General features: G+C 39.0%; 1 protein-coding gene and 1 pseudogene across 27 annotated transcripts in view; one reads left to right on the top strand and one right to left on the bottom strand.

The window, feature by feature from the left end:
• Eif4g3 (eukaryotic translation initiation factor 4 gamma 3) overlaps positions 1–24,577 on the bottom strand; it is a 363,950-nt gene that overhangs the window by 21,949 nt on the left and 317,424 nt on the right. For 26 of the 27 annotated variants that reach the window (XM_021262986.2, XM_021262987.2, XM_021262988.2 and 23 more), the window contains 3 exons: positions 23,051–23,223; positions 3,829–3,954; positions 1,976–2,057 (listed from right to left, as the gene is read on the bottom strand). In XM_021262986.2, the coding sequence (XP_021118645.2) occupies positions 1,976–2,057; positions 3,829–3,954; positions 23,051–23,223 (381 nt within the window). Of the gene's footprint in view, positions 1–1,975; positions 2,058–3,828; positions 3,955–23,050; positions 23,224–24,577 lie in introns of those variants that run through there. The other variant, XR_002396957.2, reaches the window with a different exon arrangement.
• On the top strand, positions 7,230–23,053 carry LOC147827269 (ATP synthase mitochondrial F1 complex assembly factor 1 pseudogene; annotated as a pseudogene).

The raw sequence follows: 24,577 nt of genomic DNA, 5'->3' as shown, positions 1-24,577 counted from the left end.
GAAAAATCAAAATCTTTACTTGTTTAAATTTTTTTGGTACCAGGGATCGAACTCAGGACCTTGTGCTTGTGAGGCAGGCGGCAGAAACACTGAGCTGAATTCCCGGCAAAACCTTTCTTTATTGATAGGATGTCAGTCTCTTAGGACTCTTGACTTTCAAACTGAGATGTCTGAATAACAGTGAATGACTGAAGTACCTCTGCTTATGGTTCAATAATTTATTTACCAGCTGATTAATCTGGGAAGGTACAAGCTAGCATTTGGGTTTAATTAATATAATCACAAAAAAGGGGGGGTCCAATTCACAGGGTGTATAAATTCAACACTGTCTCCTTTCCTAGGTATCTATGTGGATGTAGCTGTTACTAAAGCCATTCACAAGCCTCACTAGAATTCCTCTGCATGGTGGGTCACATTAATACTTTGATACAAGAATGCTTAAGGCAGTTGCTGTTCCTGAATATGGCACAAGAAGTGTTTCTAGGGCAAGAAGCACAGGCTGAGCCCAAGAAATAAGAAAGAAGAGCTGATGTCATCTGGAAAAATAAGAGGATATACAAGTGCATGGCATGAACAAAGTCACACTGATAATGGAAAATGCCATAGGCTCTGAGCTGCAGCTGTCATCCTAGAGCAGTGATGGCAAACCTTTTAGAGCATTCAATGATAACAAACAGCCTGCTGTAGCATGTGTGCCACAGGTTCACCACTGTCTTAGAGGATGCATTTTTTGATAACTTTGCCAATACTGAGCTGATAACCTGGTCAAGCCAGGGTTTGAAATCAAGCTGTCTGGCTCAGAGCTTGTGCTCTAAGAAAATTTGGTTTTTATTTAGAAGTGTTAATTTATTTTATGTTCCTAAAATAAAAATTAATATCAATTTGAGTTAATAAGGACTAAAATCAAGTAGTAGGAAAGGATGTTAGACATAAAAACTAGAGTTCAGTTAAAATTTTAGTGCCAGTAAGCAAAGAATATTAACAAATGGATAATCAACAGAACCAGGGTACTTAGTGAATCAATCCATGAATAACTACTACATAAGTGTGATACAGAAGGACTTTTGTAGGTTCAGGGCGAGAAATGAAAATACTTCTTTAAAATGCCTATAAAACTTTGTAATCTATCATCCTAATATCTTATGCTCTGGTTTGAGTATGTCAGCAGTCACTGTAGAATTTTCATTTGTAAGGATTTTTTTTGTAATGTCTCTCTCTTCCTAGACATTTAATTACCTCTGTGATATCACAATACTTCCCCAACCTCTTAGAATTCTAAATGGAGCTTTTCAAATGACTGGTTTAGATTTGTCTTTCTCCCTCTCTAGTCTATAAATTTTTTGAAGGCTTATCTTTTGGGGGGGGGGTGTACTGGGGATCGAACTCAGGACCTTGAGGCAGGCAGTGTCACCACCGAGCTAAATCCCCAGCCCTTGAAGGCTTATCTTTTAGACTGAGAGCCAGCATAGAGTTTTTCAGAGAATAATTGCGCAGTAAATATTTAGTTAACTAAAATGAATTTAACTTAAGAAATTCACTGTCTGATTGAGTCATTTACTACCTACTTCTAATCAGACTAGTATCCTATGAGTCAAAAGAAACAAAATTAATCATTTTATAAATCCTATCTTACTCTGAAAGTTTTCACTGTATCTATTAAAAAGAATTAATGACAGAGCCATTTTGTTTCAAGAAAAGACAAAAACTTATAACCACAAATATAACATATTGAGAGTCTTTAGACATATACCTAATGTAGTGAAATCAGACAAATCTTTCCCAAGATATTAGTCAACTGTTAAGACAAATATATTTTTATAAGAAACAAGGTTGAAGCAGCAACCTCACTCTTTTTTCAAAAGCTAACAATAAACAGAATTACTTGCACATTGAGACCAAAGCTGTTCACGGAATATCCAAGATCAAGATCACTGCCTTTCCTAACATGTTGAGTGATACTCAATTGAACACTCACCATTTGTTTGCATAGAAGGTGCAGTACTTCAGAAAGCAAGATCCCAGCTCTTCCAACAGGAAGTAAAGGTTTGCTAAATTCTCTGTAAAAGATAGGAGCAGTGATTAATATCTCTGAACAAATTCTCTGTTCTACAGCAATAGATAAGATAATATGTGCCAAACATAATATGTGTAACCAAATTAATACTGGACAAGCTAGAGCTCCAGGACATGCTCTAAATCCTTTAAACACAAGTAGTTCAAAGATTTTAGGTTCACTTTATGGTTCATGGAGAAGCAGAAAGGGGATTTTAGAATTCCTGGGTTTTATCTTTCTCTTTAACTATTTCAGATAGAACCATTATAAAGATCAGTCTCATTTAGTCATTTTTTTTTTTTTTAATGTTAAGCTCTGCTTCAAGCTGAAAGGAGTGAAGCGCCTTTTAGGTAACAAGAAGTTATGAAGTGCTTTTAAGAAAGCAAGCTTTGACTGCTGGGCATAGTGGCATGCACCTGTAATCCCAGCACTCAGGAGGGAGAGGCAGGACTCTGTGAGTCCCAGGCCAGCCTGGGCCACAGTGAGACTTTGTTTTTTAAAAAAAGCAGGCTTTGGGCCGGGGATTTAGCTCAGTGGTTCTGGTGCCTGCCTCGCAAGTGCAAGGTCCCAAGTTTGATCCCCGGTACCAAAAAAAAACCAAACTAAAACCAAAAAAAGCAGGCTTTGCTCGAAAATATGGATGAAACAGAAGGGGACCATTTTTTTTCCATAGTCTTAAGAATTTCCCAAACTATTCCACTGTTATCAATATCAATTAAGAGAGGCAATGCTGAGTTAAACAAAATCTAAACTGTTTTGTTTTACTATAGGAATCTCAGAATCTTCAATATGCCATATATACTTTGTGACTCTCAAAGCAGGGACACAGTGGTAGGCAGAGTTTGACTATATAAGCACTTTTTTAAGAATGGTGCTTTATCTGACACTGTATTTTCAATTCCCTACTCACAGCCAAATCTAGGCATACTTTTATTATAACTATGAGCATGTACTATGTAGGTGCAATAGTCTGACAAGCTACAATATGAAAATGTAACTTCTTGATGTGTTTTTTTAATACAATGGAGTACTACTCTGCCAGAAAGAAGGATAAGCTTAAGACAGTTTTGGCTAAATAGATGGACCTTGAGACCATACTCTTAAGTGAAATAAATTGGACACACATGTTTAAATACCACATTGTTTCTCTGGTGTGAAAAAGTAAAAGTGGAAATTAAGGACCAAAATATATAATAGATAATGTGACATGGGAAGAAAATGTTCAAACGAGAAGGGGAACAAGAGGGAGGGGGAGAAGGTATAAGAAAAAAAAGAGAATAGAAGGGAAAAATGTAGACAAAGCTTTTGTAAATATGGAGAGGAAGGGGGGTCGAAGGTGAGGGGGATGGGAAAAAAGAGAAGCAAGATATATCATGTACAGGTACAAATTCCCTGTGATGAATGTTATCATTATGTATATCTAAAATGCACCAATAAATCTTTTGCTTCAAAAGCATAACTTCTTACAACACTGAAGTACTGGTAGATACAAAAGCCAAATTAAGTTTCTGGAAGCAACCATCTTCCAGTTACATTAGCCACATTTATAATCACTGCTAACTTAAATGGACTACAGATCTACCATGTAGCTATCAGACTGCTACATGTCTTTACTGTAGATCTAAGTAACATTTTAACAATGAAATTAGAAGTCTAAAATCATAGGGTGCATCAGTCGCCAGAGGCACTAACAGGACAGCACTATGCTAAAGAGCCAGCTGGTGGTTTTGTGTCAGTTAAACTTGATATACATCAAAGAAACAAGCATAACTTACATAGTAAGTTCTCTCATGGAGATTCCACCTTCTTTTAACATGGGGGTTACCAGTTCAGCAAGGTACAACCAAATATGGGGAATATCAATGGCCATATCATCTGCCAATTCCAAAGTTTCTGAAAAACTGGAAAAGAACAGGAAAAAAATTCAGTGCAAATGTAGTAATCCCAGCACTCTGGGAAGCTAAGGCAGGAGAGCGTGAGTTTGAGTACAGCTTAGGCAATTTAACAAGATCCTATCTCAAAACAAAATAAAAAGGGGCTAAGGATGTAGCTCAGTGTGAGGGCCTTGGTTTCAACTGTCAGCGATGGAGTGAGTGGGAGAGTTAAGATTAAATAAAGAGACCAAAAAGTAGTTGCTCAACAAATTAAGCACCTACTTTTGTTAGGCACTAGTCCAGCTGTAAAGTGACTGGTAAACAAATTACCATCATGCTCAAAGGGCATACTAGTATCAGGGAGAAAAAGAGAATTGAATAGACAAAACATATACTTGCAGACAGCGCTAATACTATACTCTGAAGAGTATTAACTACATATAGAACCAGAGCATGCCTAGGTGATATCTGAAAGACTTCAAGGATAAAACAAAGAGTAATCTAAAGTTCTGGGGAATAACTATCCAATTAAATTGCACACTATAAAGTTGATATCATATCTTCTCAGCAAGTCAGAAGCACAGGCCAGATACAAAAAATATTTGTCCTAAAGGACCTTATGATGAGAACACTGGATGGATATAAAAGAGACTGATAACATTACTAACATTATCATTATTACACATTGTAACTGTTGTACCTCTAAAGAAATGCTAATGGTTTCAGGCTTTTGTGCTATGAAGTATAAGTATTTCTTAATGTGAAGTAAAATAAATGAGTATATTATAAAACTTAGGGATGTCAAATACAAAATACCAACAGTCTCCTTGGGACTGAAAAATCAGAGTTATTGGTTTAGAAGTGTAAACAATTCAAGACTTTGTTACCTTTTCCCATACATAGGATTATGAAAAAGTACAAAAACATGAAAACTTTAACTACAGGAGAAATATACATAATTGCAAGTCACAGGGAAAGGGAAGAATGAGTGCAGGAGCCAAAAGCAGGCAGTATTTGTATTCATATCCTTTAAAAGCTCTACATTCAGAAAGCGTGTGCTTTTCCACTACAGTTCCAAGATCTGGTCAAAGTGTATCACTAAGCTCAGAGGCCTACATGTCATTAAGAATTTTCCCTTATGGAAGAGATCCCACGACAAGGCAGTGTGCCTCCTTGAGCTGTCATTTTAAAATAGTTTGTAGTTCGGGCACATTCATCTAGCTACGGGTTTCATGATTCCTTAATGTGAACTTTCTGACCTCACACCTTGCAGTTATTTGACATCTGCTATACAACGGATATTTGACTGTTCTCTCATTATGTGCATACTGTCAACTGTTAATGGGACACTGATGGAACATTATCTGGCAGGACTCCAGGATTTCTGAGCTAATCAACTCAATCCTGCCAATTCATATTCTGTGGGCTATCTGCACAGATTAAGCTATTTAATGTGCCCAAGATACAAGTATAACTTATCCTGGTCTTTTAGTAGCATATTTATTATAGGATATATATTATATTTATATAGCATATTTATTATTTTCATTTTATATTACAACTAAAAGACACCATATTCTTGCTTGGTTTTCTACTTTATAGTCAGTTCATCATGGGACAGTTTATAGAATACAATCACTGGTCAAACTCACATGGCTGGTAAAAAAGCATTATTTTGAGGCTGGAGATGCATGCAACTTAGCAGCAGAGTGCTTGCCTAGAGTGTACAAGACTCTGGGTTCAAGCCCCAGGAATCATCAAAACCCCCATCAATACAAAACCAAGCCAAACAAAAAAGAATATATTTTAAAGCTCTGTATAGGATTTCCATGGAAAAATTCTGTGAAAGACTAAATCCTGTTCTATGATTTTAAAGGGAAAATCCTAGGTATATAGAAGCTCTATATATTTGCTTTGTCTTTGCACTCTACAGAGACTAAACCATGCATTGCACAGTATATATCTTCTATGGGCTGAATGAATGAAAAAGTGATAACACAGGCCAGGCATGGTGGTGCATGCCTGTAATCCCAGTAATTGGGAAGCTGAGGCAGGAGGATTACCACAAGTTTGAGGCCAGCCTGGGAGATATTTTATATATATATATATATATATATATATATATAAAATAAATATATATTTATTTATTTCAAAGCCAGCCTGGACTACATAGCGAGACCTTGTCTTAAAACTTTTTCCTTCTGAAAATAGTAACATTAATAATAAAAGAAAAAAAGAGAGATACACTACAACCTCCCTTCTTTGTATGTAGTGATCATCACATAATTTGGACTGGATATGCAAAATTTAGTAGCATTTCTGTGTACTAATGACAAACTGGCCAAAAAGGAAATTAAGGAAACAATTCCATTTACAACACAGCAACAACAAAAATATTTAGATGTTAATTTAACCAAGGAATCAAAAGATTTATGTACTGAAAACTTTAAAATATTTATAAAAACAATTGAAGAAAACAAATAAATGAAAATATACCTTGATTTCACAGACTGGAAGAATTAAAATTGTTAAAATATCCATACTACTCAGAGTGATCTACAGAGTCAATGTAATCTCTATCAAAATTTCAATGTCATTTTTCACAGAAATAGAAAAAAATCCTTAAATTTGTGTAGAAGCACAAAAGACTGCAAATAGCCAAAACAATCTTGGGAAAAAGAACAAAGCTGGGAGGATTAACACTCCCTGATTTCAAAATAGGTTATAAAGCAATTATAATCAAACAGCATGGAACTGGCAAAGCAACAGACATACCAACCAATGGAACAAAACAGAAATGCCAGAAATAAACCATGCATTTATGGTCAATTAACTTTCAACAAAGGAGTCAAGAATATACAGTGGGGAAAGATAATCTCTTCAATAAAGTGTTAGGAAAATGAATTATCCACATGCAATTGGGTCCTTATGGCGTCTCTAAAAATCAATTCAAAATACATTAAAGAAATACACAGAAAACTTGAAACTGTAAGCCTACCAGGAGAAAGCAGAGGAATGTACCTCAACACTGGTTTTTGCAGTAATTTTTTGGATATCCAAAGGCACAGGCAATAAAAGCAAAAACAGATAAGTAGGACTGTATCAAACTAAAAAGCAGCACAGCAAAGAAAAAAAGCAAAGTATAGAGACAAGTCATAGAATGGGAAAAAATATTTGCAAACCATACATCTGATAAGCAATTAGTTTCTAAATTATGTAAGGGAAGTGCTTATTATTTTAGATATTGTGGAGGTTGAGGCAAGAAGATGTGAGGCCAGCCTGGGCAACTTAGCAAAAAAAGGGGGGGGGGGGCTGGAGATGTAGCTGTCAGTAAGACACCCCCCCATCAACATTAAAGTCAGTAGCTTTATTATGTATGTACTAATAATGAGTTAGCTTAGAAAGAAATCAGGAAAATAATTCCATTGTTGATGTCTACACAAATACACAAACCTAGGAATCAACCAAGAAGGCTTACAATGAAAATTACAGAACACTGAAGGAAGAATTAAGAAGACAGTAGAACAATGGTGGTGAACCTATGGTACACGTGCTGCAGTGGGCACGCAAGAGCACTCTGTCAGCAGGCGAGCCACATCGTCCCAGCAGCCAAGTACTGGGTAACAGTTGGGGTTTTGGGGTTTTTTGTGTTTTTTTTGGTATCGGGGATCGAACTTGGGACCTTGCGCTTGCGAGGCAGGCGGTGGCACCACTGAGCTAAATCCCCAGCCACCGCAGTTGTTTTTTCTACACTTGATCTTAGCCAAAAGGCCGAAAAGTGATCGCAGTTGTTTTTTCTAAAGTAAAACCTCAGCGTTCAGGTTTAATTGCAGTGTTGGCACTTTGAGATGAAAAAGGTGGCTTTGGGACCGCGAGGATGATGGAGCAGGCACGAGGGCCTTGGGGCTATAGCTGACGCACCTGAGGAGGAGGTGGGGGAGGTGGGGGCGGCAACGGCGGCTGTCGCGGCCGCTGCAGGTGGCAACGGCCCAGCTGTCCTGCAAGTGGCCGGCCTCTACGGAGGCCTATCCACGGTGCGCAGTCGGACGCTGGGCCTGGGGTTTGTTTCACCCGCACAGCTGCTCGTGTTCCCTGTGCGCCGCGACTCGGGCCAACCCCCTGGGAGCGCAGATGGCGGCGGCGGCGGCGGCGGCGGTGGGGTCCCGGCCGACCTGGAGGCCGACTCCTTCTACCACTGCTACAGGGACAAGATCCACCAACTACGCAGGTCTGACCCAGCTGCTTTTGAGTCGCGCCTGGAGAAACGCAGTGAGTTTCGGAAGCAGCCAGTGGGGTACTCTAAGCAAGGTGATTTCATCAGATGTATGGAGCAGAAGATAAATGATTGGAGAAGCAGCCTATGAGCAAAGGATTCACTAAAGACAAGACTCTCAGTTCAATCTTTAACATTGAGATGGTGAAAGACAAAACTGCAGAAGAAATAAAACAGAAAGAGAAGTTTGATTTGATCTGGAATCGGGCTCAGTCCTGTGCAATATTTCTGGGTGCACTGCCAAGAAGGGAAGGTTAGGAGTTCTTTGTTGGACAATGGACAGGTTAAACTTTCCAGAGTAGAAGACCCAATCAAAAAATGGGCAACTGATAAAAGTATTTTTGCTTCTATCCTCATAATATTTTTATCTGACTTCCCTCAGCGGTTACATCTCGCCTAACCTAATTATAGTACATTATTAAAGTCAGGACATAGAGGATGGTACAATGTATATGTGTAGTTGTAGGCCAAGTTGGCAAATACTAAGGAGTTTTTTTTGTTTTAATATGAAAGTATGCCAAAAATAAGCCATTTTTTTCTTCACATTCAGATACTTATTCACAAAGAAACTTGGACATTTTATATACAGAATCTGATACTTCAATTTCAGTAATATTAAGTGAGATGTATTGTCTGTTGGAAACTTGTTTATGATATGTTTCTATTTTACAATATAAACATAGTCTTTCAAGACTGTCTTAATTTGAACCACTTTGGGTCCTAATATTTAGAAAATTTATATATTACTGTATCTGTTAGGAATCTATTATTCTGTTATACAGAATGGTTTGGGGGTCCTGTATTCTATGATGCTATAAAGTGAAGATGGCAGTGAGTTAGGGTATCTGGGATACAACACTAAGTGCTCGGTTTAATCATTATAAACCAATTATTTAGGGCTTCATAATGTATCCTTTTGTTGTTGTTTTGAGACAGGGTCTTGCCATGTAGTTCAAGCTGGCCTTGAACTCACTATAGCCCAGGCTGACCTCCAATTTACAGCAATCCTCCTGCCTCAGCCTCCCAAGTGCTGGGACTACAAGCAGGCACCACCACACCCAGCCTGCTTATGTATCTTTTTAATAGTGTCCTTTTTGGAGTTTATATGACGTTTTATAATTCTCAAAGGTCCTTTGAATGATTTTTTATCTGATATCATAACACCTTTTGAAACAGACCAATCAGCATTATTCTTGGTATACTGATGAAATTATAATCCAATTAAAGTTGTCAGTTTACTGTTGACAATTGGGCAACTGAAATGAACACACTTCTCAGAAGAGGTAGTACAAGTGCCCAATAAATACATGAAACAGTGTTCAATATCTCTGGCCATTAAAGAAATGCAAATTAAATAAGTGAGATTCAATTTTACCCCAGAATAAATGACCATCATCAAGAAATTAAATAATAACAACTGCTGGTGGGGCTGTAGGAAAAAAGGGAACTCTTCTACATTGTTGGTGGGAATGTAAACCAGTACAACCACTATGGAAATCAGTATGGAGATTCCTAAAAAAACCACCCCCCCGCCAAAACCCCAGAAATTCCATTTGACTCAGCTATCCCATTCAAGGTATCTTCTGGAAAGAGTTAAAGACATCATATCACAGTAATACATACATACCTGTGGTTTATAGCAGCACAACTCATAATAGCTAAATCTTGGAAGTGGCCTATGTGTCCACCAGTAGATGAATGAATAAAGCAAATGTAGTATTTATATACAACGGAGTACTACTCTGACACAAAGGATAACTGAGTTAAGCTGAAATACTGCATGGTTTCTCTTATATGAGAAACTCAAAGTATAAATAAAGAGATCTGTGCATGGTGCTACATGCCTGTAATCCTAGTACTGGGGAGGCTGAGGCAGGAGGATTGCTGTGATTTTGAGGACAGCATGGGCTACACAGTGAGTTCAAGGCCAGCCTAAACTATTATAAATAAAGAGATCTGGGCATGGTGCCATGTACCTATAATCCTAACACTGGGGAGGCTGAGGCAGGAGGATTGCTATGATTTTGAGGACAGCATGGGCTACACAGTAAGTTCAAGGTCAGCCTAAACTACATAGCAATACTTTGTTTCAAAAAACAAAATAAATGAATATAAAAAATAATTCAAAAAGCAAAATAAAAGATATAGGAAATAGGGAAGTAGATCTTTTGCAAATGGCAAGGGGACTAAGAAATGGAGGGAGGTTGGAAGGAGGGGGAAGGGAAGGGACAGTAAAGAATTAAGATGTATACGCCGCCTGCCTCACAAGTGCAAGGTCCTGAGTTCGATCCCTGGTACCAAAAAAAAAAAAAAAAGATGTATTATGTACATATACGAATTCCTCACAATAAATGTAATCAGTATGTACTGCAAACATGTACTAATAGTTTTAAAAATGAAAAAAAATTATACTACAGGGCCAAGGATTCAGCTCAGTGGTTTCGCCACCTGCCTTGCAAGCACAATGATTCGAGTTCAATCCCTGGTACCAAAAAAAAAAAAACCAAAAAAACCAAAACTACAAAGCCTTAGTGACAAAACCAGCATAGTAATGGCACAAAAATAGTGTATCAGAACAGAGGGCATGGAAACAAATTCACACAACTACAGCCATCTGATTCTGGACAAAGGAAGCAAAAATATGTGTAGGAAAAAAGATACTCTCTTTAACAAACAGCACTAGAAAAATTGGATATCTACTTGTGGAAGATTGAAACTAAATTCCTATGTCACCTTGTACAAAAAAATCTAGGTATAAGACCTGAAACTTTGAAACAGGTAGAAGAAAACAGGGGAAACACTCTAAACCATAGGCACAGGCAAAGACTTCCTGAACAGTAACGAACTATAGAAATGATCCCTGAAAGTATAGCCTTTGACTTCCTGAATAGGACTCCCAACAGCACAGGACATAATAGCAAGAATCAACAAATGAGAGTACATCAAATTAAGAAGTTTCTGTACACAAGGGAAACCAAAAGAGTGAAGAGACAACCTACAGAATGGGAGAAAATCTTTTCTAGCTAATCTTCTGACAATTAATTTTTAGAACACATAAAGAACTCAAAAACCTTAACACCAAAAAATCAAATAGCCCAATCAATATATGGGCAAATGAATCAAACACAGACACTTCCCAAGAGAAGTACAAATGTTCATATATGAAAAACTGTTTAATATCTTAGCCATTAGGAAAATGCAAATCAAAACCGCACTGAGATTCTATTTCATCCCAGTCAGAATGGCTAACATCAAGAATAGAAGAAAAAATAAATATTGGTAAGGATGTGGTTGGGGGTGGAGGGGAATGTAAATTAGTGCAGCTACCACGGATGTTCCTTAAAAAGCTAAAAATAGAACTACAATAAGATCCAGCTATATTACTCCTTGGTATACACTCAAAGGAATTAAAGCCAGCATATATAGGGATACCTCCATACCTGTATTTATTGTGGCACAATTCACAGTAGCCAACATATGGAAGTAGCCCAGGTACCGATCAACAGATGAATAAAGAAGTATTTCTTTATCTACTGATAGATAATACTCTATTTATAGATAATACTCTAATTGATAATATTCTATTGATAAATACTCTATTGACAATACTCTTGATAAATAATAATACTCTATGGCATATTATTCAGCCGTAAAGAACAAAATTGTCATTTGCAGGAAAATAGAAGTAGAGATCGTCAAGTTAAGTGAAATAAGCCAGACTCACATATTTTTCCCTAATATGTGAAATCTAAAAAAGATATGAAAGTAGAAGTGAGTTATTAAACAAGAGGAAAGGAATAAGGGGAGAATGAAGAGGGTGTAAGGGAAGGTTATAATGGGGATGGACATGACCAAAATATATTGTATGCATGCATGAAAATGCCACACTAAAATTTAGTACTTGTGATGATTTACTGTGTCAACTTAAGTAAGAGAAGCTCAACTAAATTGGCTCAGCAATTCCACACCCCAGGATGTTGAAGACACACTCTAGGGCAGTCAAAGGGAAAATGAAGGACAGATCTGCTTCTGTTTCTTCAGAGGAGCTCCAGCCTTCGCTTTTACCCTGCATATCATTCCTGGCTTCCAGCATAGACTCTTCAGGCTTCTCTTGCAGGCCCATCAGCCTCCTGATATTGACTTGCACAGGACACTGCAGTGAGCTCCAGACCTTCGATTGGATCCTTTGGTCTCCAGTGTGTAGACAGACCCTCTGCACTTTTCCAAACCCAAATCTGTGGGTGGCCAATCTTGTAAATTCTTATATAGTTATATATCTTGTATTACATCTATTTCTCTAGTAAACACTAATACAGATTTTGGTACCAGGAATGGCTCTGGAGAGACAGAATTGTAAAGATGAAATTCTTTAATGGCTTTAGGGTTTCCTGGAGTCTCTCCTAATTCTGTGGGGAATACTGATAGTGCTTGGCATGAACCGTTGAAAGTACTATGCAGTGTAGATCCATTTGATTATCCTAATTCACCACTTGTGAGATGTAAGGAATTTAGTGACTCCATACATGAAAGGGTTTTTTTTTTGTACCGGGGATCGAACTCAGGACCTTGCACTTGTGAGGCAGGCATGGTGCCATGAAGCTAAATTCCCAGCCCATGAAAGTTTTAAATATTTTTGGCAGAGTACCAAATATAATGATGCTGGCTGGTTGGTCTTAACATCTCTCGACAAACTAGTGATAGAGAACAATGAGCTCAAAACATCCATAAGAAATCTAAAGTCTTCTGACTGTGAGGACAAATTAAGGAGCTCAAAGATTCAAATTCCCAGCTCCAGACACATAAGAAATTTTAAAAGTTTCTAAGTATGTCCTGAAAACCTTTTACCCACAGAGCCAAGATTGCAGAAACCCAAACACAAGCCCTCGTAATTCAATTGGCTGAACTACAACATAAGTTCAATGCTCAGGCACAAAGGGTATCTGAACCAAGGGTGAGGGCACTGATCAGAAAAGAATGGGATCCCATAAACTGGGATGGAGATGTTTGGGAGGATTCTGACAAAGCCGAGGATGTTGAGTGTCTAGATGCTAATGAGATTATTTTGCCAGAGGACAAGATTTCCCCACCTGCAATGGCGTCCCCACTCCCACCCCCTGAGGTGGTGGCCCCTCATAGTGTACCTGAGGAAACTAATCCTGTGTTGACCAAGCATGACAATGCTCGAACTCCTCAGGACCCACCCTTGCCATCTACTTTTACCTCTAGGCCTATCATCAGGCTCAAATCACAGAAGGCTCCTAAGGGTGAGGTACATAGTGTGACCCACGAGAAGGTCTGCTATTCTCCCAAAGAACTTCTTGAGTTTTCTCTTATAAGCAGAGGCATGATAAGCAAGTGTGGGAAGATTTCATGAATGTGGAATAATGGTGGCAAAAATATACACCTGGATCAGGGAGTTTGTTAATATGGGCCCGTTAAGCAGGGATTCTGAATTTAATGTTGTGGCTTGTGAAATAAAGAAAGCTGTTAATAGTTTATTTGGCTGGCTGGCAGAAGTACGGATCAAAAGATGGCCCACTGTGAATGAGTTAGAGATGCCTGATAATCCATGGTTTACTGCTGATGTGGGGATTCAGAGGCTTAGGGAAATGAGAATGCTGGAGTGGATCTGTCAGGTTAAACTTAATACTCCACATTAGGATGATTCAGAAAATGTACCCTTCACTAACACCTTCAGAAACAGATTCATGAAGGGAGCACCATCAGCCCTGAAGAGCCCTGTCATTACTGTTCTCTGTATGCCAGACTTGACAGTGGGGACCATGGTTACTCAACTGGGATATTTAAGGGCAATGGGCTTGACTGGATCCGGGAGTGGCAGAGGTCAAGTGGCAGCACTTAATTGCCAAAGGCAAGATGCACGCACTTACTGTAATGGACAGCAGAAGCAGAACAATGACTAGAACAGTCTGACATATGTAGACCTATGGTTTTGGTGGATCAGCCACAGTGTTCCCAAAAGTGAAATAGATGGGAAGCCTCCGAGATTTTTTTTACTAGATTTATATAATTTAAAAAATTTAAGGGCAAATGAACCTACTTCAAATCATGGTAACAGGGAATCACAGCCCCTCAACCAGTTCCTGGATTTGAGCCAGGTTACAGACCCAGGACATCTTGAATGAAGGGGAGGCCAGGTCTCCTCAAGGAAGGGGCCTGATGCACTAAATCTTTATACAGTCAATCTTTCACCCATCCTTCCCCAGCAGGACCTAAGGCCTTTTGCCTGAGTGACTATACTCTGGGGGAAGGGAAATGATCAGTATTTTGGGGACTACCGGACACTGGTTCTGAACTAACACTAATCCCAGGGATCCAAAACATCACTGTGGTCCTCCAGTAAGAGTAGGAGCCTATGGAGGTCAGGTGATGAATGGAGTTTTAGCAAAGGTCCAATGCACAGTGAGTCCAGTAGGTCCTCGAATTCATCCTGTAGTTATTTCCTCTGTTCCAAAATGCATAATTGGGATAGATATATTTAGTATTTGGCAGAATCCTCACATTGGTTCCCTAACCTGTAGTGTGAGGGCTATTGTGGTTGGAACTCTAAATGGAACCCATTAGAGTTGCCTTTGCCTGGTAAAATAATAAACCAAAAACAGTATTGCATTCCTGGATGGAATGCAAAGATTAGTGCCGCCATTAAGGACTTGAGAGATGCAGGGGTGGTGGTCCCCACCACATCTCCATTTATTCTCCCATATGGCCTGTGTAGAAGACATATGGGTCTTGGAGAATGATGGTGGATTACTGTAAACTGAATCAAATGATGACTCTGATTGCAACTGCTGTACCAGATGTGGCTTCCTTGTTTGAACAGATTAACACACCTCCTGGTATCTGGTATGAAGCTGATTTGGCAAATGCCTTCTTCTTCACACCTATCCATGAGGACTATCAGAAACAATTTGCTTTCAGCTAGCAAGGCCAGCAATACACCTTCACTGCCCTACCTGAGGGTTATATTAACTCTGCAGCCCTCTGTCACACTTAGTTCATAGGGATCTTGATCATCTTTCTCTCCCACAGGGTATCACACTGGTCTATTACACTGATGATGTTATGCTGATTGGGCCAAGAGCAGGAGGTAGCAACCACTCTGGATTTGTCAGTAAAGCATTTGAGAGCCAGAGGATGGGAAATAACTGCAACAAAAATTTAAGGTCCTCCTACCTCAGTGAAATCTCTAGGTGTCCAGTGGTATGGGGCATGTAGAGATATCCCTAAGGTAAAAGATAAGTTGTTGCATCTGGCTCTCCCTCAACCAAAAAAGAGGCACAAAACCTAGTGGACCTATTTGGATTTTGGAGGCAACACATTCCTTATTTAGGTGTCTTACTCCAACCCATTTACTAGGTGACTCAGAAAGCTGCTAGTTTTGAATGGAGCCCAGAACAAGAAAAGGCTCTGCAACTGGGGCCATATGACCCTGAAGATCCAACAGTAGTTGAAGTATCAGTGGCAGGCAGAGATGCTGTTTGGAGTCTGTGGCAGGCCCCCATAGGTGAACTGCAGCAGTGGCCTTCAGGATTTTGGAGTAAAGTTCTGCCATTATCTGCAGACAACAACTTTCCCTTTGAAAAACTGGTAGTGGGTCTTAGTGGAAACTGAATGCTTGATTATGGGACACCAGGTCACCATGTGACCAGAGTTGCCTATTATGACCTGGGTATTATCTGATCCACTGAGTCAGAAGGTTGGACATGCACAGCAACAGTCTATCATTGACTAGAAATGGTATATACATGATCAAGCCTGAGACGGCCAAAGAGTATAAGTAAATTATATGAAGAAGTTGCCCAGATGCCCATGGATCCTACTCTTGCCATGTTGCCTTCTGTTTCCTAACATGCTCCTGACCCTGATGAGGTGTTCCATATGATCAACTGTCAGAGGAAGAGAAGACTAGGGGTTTGTTTATGGATTGTTCTGCATGTTATGCAGGCACCACCCACAAGTGGACAGCTGCAGCATTACAGCCCCTTTCTAGGACATCCCTGAAGGACAGTGGTGAAGGGAAATTTTCAGTGGGCAGAACTCCGGGGAGTGTATGTTGTAGTATATATTGCTGGGAAGGAGAAATGGCCAGATGTGTGACTGTATACTGATTCATGGGTTGCAGTCAATGGTCTAGTCAGGTGGTCAGGAACTTGGAAGGAATATAACTGGAAAATTGGTGACAAAGATATTTGAGGAAGAGGTATTTGGATAGACCTCTCCATATGAGCAAAGAATGTAAAAATATTTGTTTCCCATGTAAATGCCCACCAAAAGGTGACCTCAGCAGAACTTTAATAATCAAGTGGATAAGATGACCCATTCTGTAGATAGTGGTCAATCTCTTTTTTCAGGCACCTGTCATTGCCCAATGGGCTCATGAACAGAGTGGCCATGGTGGCAGGGATAGAGGTTATGCATGGGCTCAGCCACATGGATTCCCACTCATGAAGGCTGATCTGGTTACAGCTATGCCAGTAATATGCCAGCAGCAGAGACCAACACCAAGTCTCCAATATGGCATCATTACTCAGCGTGATCAACTTGTGACTTGGTAGGAGGTTGATTATAATGGACCACTTCCATCATGGAAGGGAATGCATTTTGTCCTTACTGGCATAGATACTTATTCTGGATATGGATTTACCTTCCCTTCATGTAATGCTTCTGCCAAAACTACCATCCATGGACCCATGGAATGCCTTATCCACCATCATGGAATTCCACAGAGCATCACCTCTGACCAAGGAACACATTTTATGGCCAAAGAAGTGAGGCAATGGGCTCCTGCTCATGGAATTCACTGGTCTTACCATGTTCCTCACCATTTAGAAGATGCTAAATTGATAGAAAGATGAAATGGTCTTTTGAAGACACAGTTACAGTGCCAGCTAGGTGACAATGGCTTACAGGGCTAGGGCAAAGTTCTTCAAAAGGCTTCCTATGCTTTGAATCAGTGTCCGCTATATGGTACTGTGTCTCCCATAGCCAGGATTCACGGGTCCAGGAATCAAGGGTTGGAAGTGGGAATGTTACCACTCACCATTATGCACCAGAAAAATTTCTGTTTCCTGTTCCCGCAACCTTATGTTCTGCTTGCTTAGAAGTCTTAGTTCCAGAGGGGTTAAGACTTGTGCCAGGAAGCACAACAATGATACCACTGAACTGAAAGCTAAGACTCCCCCCTGGTCATTTTGGTCTCCTCATGCCTCTGAGGAAACAAACTAAAAAGGGAGTCACTGTGTTGTCAGGGGTGATTAACTCAGACTATTAAGGGGAAATTGGACTATTAGTCCATAATGGAGGAAAGGAAGAATATACTTGGAGTGCAGGAGATCCTTTAGGGTACCTCCTAGTATTACCGTGCCCTATTATTAGTCAATGAGAAACTATGACAACCTAATCCAGGCAGAAGGACAAATGGCCCAGAACCTTCAGGAATGAAGGTATGGGTCACTCCACCAGGGAAAGAATCAAGACTCACTGAGGTGCTTGCTAAAGGCCAAGAGAATACAGAAGGTAACTGTAAATACCAGCTATGACCTCGAGATCAGGTACAGAAATGAGGACTGTAATTGCACTAGTTCTCTCTTAATATGATTCTAATGTAGGGGAAGGGGAAAGGGAAGAAGGGAAAGGAAAAATTATGAGAAAAGAAAAAAAATGGAAACGAAATCTATGTAAATAGGGAAGGATGGAGGAGGTGAAGGGCACACAGGTAATGGGGAAAAAAATAAGAATCAAGATACATCATCTACAGGTACAAGCACCCAATGATAAATGTAAACGTTTATTGTATACCTAAAATGTACCAATAAAAGAATTTTTTAAAAACTGATTCTAATGTAATATAATGTTGATAGATTTAATACTGGTTCTTAAGGATTGTTAAACCTATGTTATAATGTTCAAGTTATGAAATAGTAAGAGTAAGCATCGCCCAAAGAAAACTTACCTTCTACCTGGGGAGGAAATTAGTGCATTTCCATTTGTATGCAGGATAGTTATAACACATTAGGTATAATTATGAGCTTGTTTTTCTATCTGGAGACTGGTTTAAAGAAATGTGTCTGGTTGTCAAGGGGTGGATTGTGATGGCTGATTTCTGTGTCAACTTGAGTAAGAGAAGCTCAACTAAATTGGCTCAGTAATTCTACACCATAGGGTGTCAAAGACTTACTCTAGGGCAGCTTGTTGCTTGGATGGTATAAAGGGGAAATGAAGGACAGATCTGCTTCAGTGTCTTCAGAGGAGCACCAGTCTTTGCCTCCACCTTGGTTGTTATCTCCTGGCTTCTGGTGTGGACTCTTCAGCTTTTGGTGCAGATCCTTCAGCCTTCCCATGTAGACTCTTCATCTTTCCATTGCAGACCCATCGGCCTCCTGATATTGACTTCACAGGACACTGCAGTGAGCTCCAGATCTTTGACTGGATCCTTTGGTCTCCAGTGTGTAGACAGACCCTATGCACTCTTCCACACCCAACTCTATGGGTGGCCACTGTAAGCCAATCTTGTAAATTCTTATATATCTGTGTATCTTTCATTGTATCTGTTTCTGTAGTAAACACTAACTGATACAGTACTCTTTATAAAAGTATTAAGGGGAAAAAAAAAAAAGTAATAAGGGGCCAGGGGATTTAGCTTAGTGGTTCCGGCGCCTGCCTCACAAGCACAAGGTCCCAAGTTCAATCCCCGGTACCAAAAAAAAAAAAAAGTAATAAGCACTGATAAAATATATATTTTAAAAAGATGAACAACAAGGGCTGGTGAGGCTACAAAGAAAAGGGAACTCTTATGTAATTGTTGGTAGGAATATAAATTAGTACAGCCATTATGGAAAATGGTATGGAGATTCCACAAACAACTAAAAGTACAATATAATTCAACAATCTCAATTCTGAGTATATATCCAAAAGAAATGAAATCAATGTCAAAAGAATAATATTGTTTATTATAGCATTATTCACAATACTCAAGATACAGAATCAATCTAAATGTACATCAACAGATGAATGGATAAAATATGTATATATACACACACTGGAATACTATTCAGCCATAAAAAGGACACAATAGGAAGATTATAGTCAATAAGAATGTGTTATATATTTCAATATCACTAATAAATTTCAAATCTCTTAAATCAAAAAATAAGTGAGGTGATAGTCATATTAGCTTGATTTAATAATATAACATTATATGCATATATCAAAACATATTTTACCCCGTATATAATGATCTGTCAATTAAAAATATAAATTTTAAAAATGGTATTGTCAGTAGCATCTTTCACAACTTCTATTATAGTAACTTAATAAAAACATGAATCTTGCTGTGGATAAGAGTGAAGACATTTAAGTATCAGATTGGTCAAAAATTATGATGTAAGACTATATAACTATAGTTAAAAACATAAAAAGATTAAAAGCCTTCTTATACTTTAGTATCATCATCATAGAATTATGACAAAAAAGACAATTTATACTACAATCTTGCCCAAGGTCTTCACTGTTAACTAGTACCCCTGCAATTCTGTATTTGATACTTAGTATGCATTTCTATGTAGGGTCTTTTCCCAAGGTAGAATTCCCAGAGGAGTAATAAAGTTCCAGAAAAGTAGTCAAGGAAAAGGCAAGAATTTTCTCTCCAAAAAACACCTTCCAAAGTCAAATATGTATTAATGTAACAAGCCTCCTGCAGGGTACATATTTTGTGGGTGATGTCAACTCCAGTTTTTACTACTTTTGGTTTTCATTTATTCATTATGCTTTTAAAGTCATTCTAATTCTGTGGCTTATAATGAACTTCACTAAAGTACTTTTACAAGACAGTTTTTAAAAAGTTTTCTAGGGCTGGGGATTTAGCTCAGTGGTTCTGCTGCCTGTCCGGCAAGTGCAAGGACCTGAGTTCGATCCCCAGTACCAAAAAAAAAAAAGTCTTCTAAAATCATGATAAAATGATAATATCAATGGTGTTTGAAATATATCTACATATACAATAAAGCACCTACCTACTTAATTTGTGTCATGAAATATCTAGCATCAAGTCCTGATGTCTTTGTGGAGGCTTTACACACAGCAACTATTCTGCTCACAGTTGACACCACCTTGGAGGAAAACTTCAAAGGACCTAAATTTTATTTATAAAGCCAATTTTAAACTTCTGCTTACTTTACTACATTGTAGCATAATTCTCTGAACAGCACAGAAGAGAGAGATGGCAGATTAGCTGGGTTACCAGAGATCACACACCTGGAGGCCTCTGCTTTCTATACTTTTCAGAGTCATTGCTAGCGCAGGGAACTAGGTATAAACTGCTTTCCTAACTATTCACAAGTTGGCATCTCAGTGGTAGCAGCACCCAGGGAAGCTGATTTCCAATGATCTTCCTTTATATTATGGAAAGAGAAATCTTTGGGTGCTGCAAGTGTTGAGGCTCTAATGAAATGCCCTCTCTGTACAACAGAACTTTTATAAAATAAACTGGGGCTTCAGAAGGGGTTGGGAGCCGGGAATGTAGCCTGGCAAGCACAAGGCCCTAAGTTTGATTTCCGGTACCACAAACAAAACAAAACAACAATGGAAAGGGTTGGGAAATTCTGATCTACTTGTAAGAAGGTTCTTGGTGGATAATGACATGGGGCTACCCCTTTGGTTCATATTACAAAAAGGTGAGGACCACATTGTCAGATCTCTCCATTTAGGAAGAAATAGTACAAATTTTACAAGTCTTGGTTAGGGGTAACTAATTATCAAAAGGTAGGCTTGGAGCCACAGCTTCACAGAAGGAACCAGGGATAGAAAGTGATGAAGTAACTGCTGAGATACAGAAGTGTTAATCTCATTTACTGTTTAATAAAAGGTAGCTGTGCTAGTTATGCAAGCAGCAGCAACAGCACCATCACAGTGAGACTGTAGCCATTATATCTGGACATGACAGTTGTTCTTCAGGAAATCACACACAGGAAAATGCAACTGTCTTAGAAGTCCTACAAACTAAGCTAGTATATTGTCAGTTCAATTATAGCCAGTGGAAATAGAGTATTATCTCCTGGAGTCTGTGGATATGAATGAACTTCTGAGTATTATAAGAGATGAGATATGATGAACAGTTATCTAATGTTCTCATTTCCGGAATATTTTGGGGGAATACATCATAATATCTGGGTAAAAGTGAAATCATTTGCTTTTATTATTTGTATTGGTTACTGTAATGAATTGCAGATTTCTCTTATAAAACTAGGAAGTCATCCTGGTCCTAAAGGTCAATAATCACAGCAATTTTTGGCAAATTTTTTTTTTTTTGGTACTGGGGACCAAACTCAGGACCTTGTGCTTTCAAGGCAGGGGCGAAACCACTGAGCTAAATCCCCAGCCCAGCAGTTTTTTTAATGAAGTTAACTGACTCAAATGGTCTTAATCTAGCCACACTCACTTAATTCAGAGAAACCTAGCTTCTTCCTAAGAGATGAGTTCTCAATGACTCAGGGACAAGTATAAATTTTCCAGTACTATGAGGACACCATTGTCATTCTTTACAAAATCAAACTAGTTCTTAATAATTAACTAGGCAGAATTCTTACTGCCATCAACCCAATACACACATGCCCAAGTGAGTATGAGACAGTAGATTTAAACTTGATGTCCTGATCTCAGAAAGTTCAGTTACGGTTCCTTTACAAAGTGGGTATCTGTCAGCGATAGATGTAGTTTTATGTTTTTATCTGATAGAAAATTTGGTAAACAGAAATCAAAAGAAAGTTGGTTGTTGTTTTTTTTACTAGATACAACTTTTACCTTAAAGACTGACTTTAAACCTTGGCCAGGGTAAGATTTGGTGGGTGAAGCACAAACAGCTGTGGTGAAAATGTATCAATACACCAGGCCAGCCACAGTGCTGCACGCCTGTAATCCCAGCACTCTGGGAGAGAGAGAGGCAGGAGGATCAGAAAGTTCAGGCCCACAACTTAGACTCTGTCTTAAAATAAAAATAAATAAATAAACAAATGTGACTGATTAGTGGAAAGACCTTGAGAATTCAATGCCCCATGCTGCAAATATAAATGAATCAATAATTAATTTTTAAAAAATCAGCCCAGGCTTGGTAGTGTATGCTTGTACTCTCAGTACTCTGAGAGGCCAAGGCAGAATGGGAAACTTAATGAGACCCTGTCTCAATGTTAAAAATAAAAAATGGGCTGGGGATGTAGCTCAGTAATGAAGGTCCTGGATTCAATCCCTAGTACCACAAAACAAAACAAAAAAAAGTTAAAAATAGAAAAACCACCTGATCAAAAGGTGATATAACTCCATTGAGCTAAACTTTACCAACCAGCTGCTGACAAAAACTGTAATGAAACCAACCTGGAATAGACTAAATCATTAAGGAAATGAAGTTATAATCTGGTTATTTTAGAATAAGTAGAAAGACAAGCAATTCCTGGCCAAAATAACCATGGCTAATTGAAAGAATAAGACTTTAAATCAATTTTACAGAATGTTTTTCCCAAAGAAGGGCTTTTATCCTTAATGAACATGAGGTGGGCATGGTGGTCCATGCCTGTAATCCCAGCAATGAGGAAGGCTGAAGCAAGAGGATGGCGAGTTTGAGACTTACCTGGGCAACTTAGTGAAACCATCTCAAAAAAACAAACAAAAAACAAAAAGACATGCAGGTTTATGTAAAGGAAGAGCTCAGAGATTCCTATCAAGCAACACAGTAACAATATATTACATCATGCCAACATGTTAGAGGGAACTCATTTTCATCTTTGCAAAAAGTATTACCCAAGGAGCCTAGCAACCAATACCACTTTTGAGCAGGATACTCACCCTTTGAAAAAGTCTGGTTTGCTGAGTTTTTCTGACTGCACCAGCTGATACAGTAACTGACCCATGTGATCCCTGGTGATGTGGCTCCTCTCTAGGGTAGACTCCACTCCCACTCTCACGAACACATGTAGCAGGCCCTGGGCATTTAGCTCTTCTACACATTGCATGGCTTCCTGTTAAAATTGCAGATAAAAGCTTGTTCCAAAATCTAGTGTTTAAGGCAGCTTTAAACCAGGTGTAGCAGCATATGCCTACAATCCCAAAACTCTGGAGGCCAAGTTTGAGCACTCAGGATCACAAGTTTGAGATCACCCTAGACTATACAGTGAGAGTCAGTCAGCCTCCACCACCACTACTCCCAAATCACAACAAAATGGCTGGGATGTTAGTGGACACCAATAATCCTAGCACTTGCATTCTGTGAGGTGGATGCAGGAGTACTATAATTTTGAAGACCAGCCCGGGCAACTTAGCAAGACACTTTCTCAAGATAAAAAATAAAAAAGATGGGGATGTAGCTCTGTGCAAAGGCCCTGGATTCAATCCCTAGTACCACCACCACCACCACAACAAAAGATAATTTAGAAACCTCTTACTCTTAATAAAAGGTCACCAGGAAGATCTAAGACCAAGATAGTTTTCTAATTTAAGGTTTTTCTTTTTCTTTTTATAGTGCGGAGTCTGAATCCAGGCACTTCACATATCCCAGCTCTTTTTATTTTTTGTTCTTTTTTTTGGTACCGGGGATCGAACTCAGGACCTGGTGCTTGCAAGGCAGGCAGCGGAACCACTGAGCTAAATCCCTGGCCCTATTTTTTGTTTTGAGATGGGGTCTCATTAAGTTGCCAAGGATGGGGTTGAATTTGAGATTTTTCTGTCTCAGCCTCACAGAGTGCTGGGATTATGGCATTTGCCTTCCCAACCAACTCTGGGTTTTGCTTTTGAAACATAATAATGCTCAGTAAAATGTAGGCTGATATAAGCAATATTAGTCACATTAAGAAAACAACAACAACAACACCAAACAAACAAAAAAACCCCAAAATGTAGAATTGTGTGACTGCAGACTCATCTGCTTGGAAGCTGGAGGAGGATCACTTGAGCTAAGGAGTTTAGGGTTAGCTTGGGCAATGCAGTGAGACATACATGTACTGTCTTTTTGGGGGGTGTGGTTTACGGGAGACTCACCCTAGGGGCTTTGCACTGAGCTACTGTATATCCCAATCCTTTAAAACTTTAAAAATTTTAATTACTAGTATATGTTGGTGATACATAATGAATATGTTTCTCTTGGGGAGGTGCTACATGTACTTGCCACATCTTAACCCTTTTTACTTCCCCTCACCCTTCCTTCATTTTTAAACCCTTTTCCATTTGCAAAAGATCTACCTCCCTGTTTCCTATTATCCACCTTTTACTTTGCTCTTTGAATTATTATACTTTGGGTTTCTCCTAAGAAATTTTATTATTTATTTTGAGACAGGGTCTCACTAAGTCACTAGGTTTGCTCAGGCTGGGCTGGAACCT

Source organism: Heterocephalus glaber, unplaced genomic scaffold (assembly GCF_053883595.1).
Source record: "Heterocephalus glaber isolate CG9 unplaced genomic scaffold, H.glaber_assembly_v1.0 deba00001452, whole genome shotgun sequence".
Taxonomy (NCBI): domain Eukaryota; kingdom Metazoa; phylum Chordata; class Mammalia; order Rodentia; family Bathyergidae; genus Heterocephalus; species Heterocephalus glaber.
Note: the sequence above shows the minus strand (reverse complement) of the source record. Positions and strands in the feature narration are given on the sequence as shown.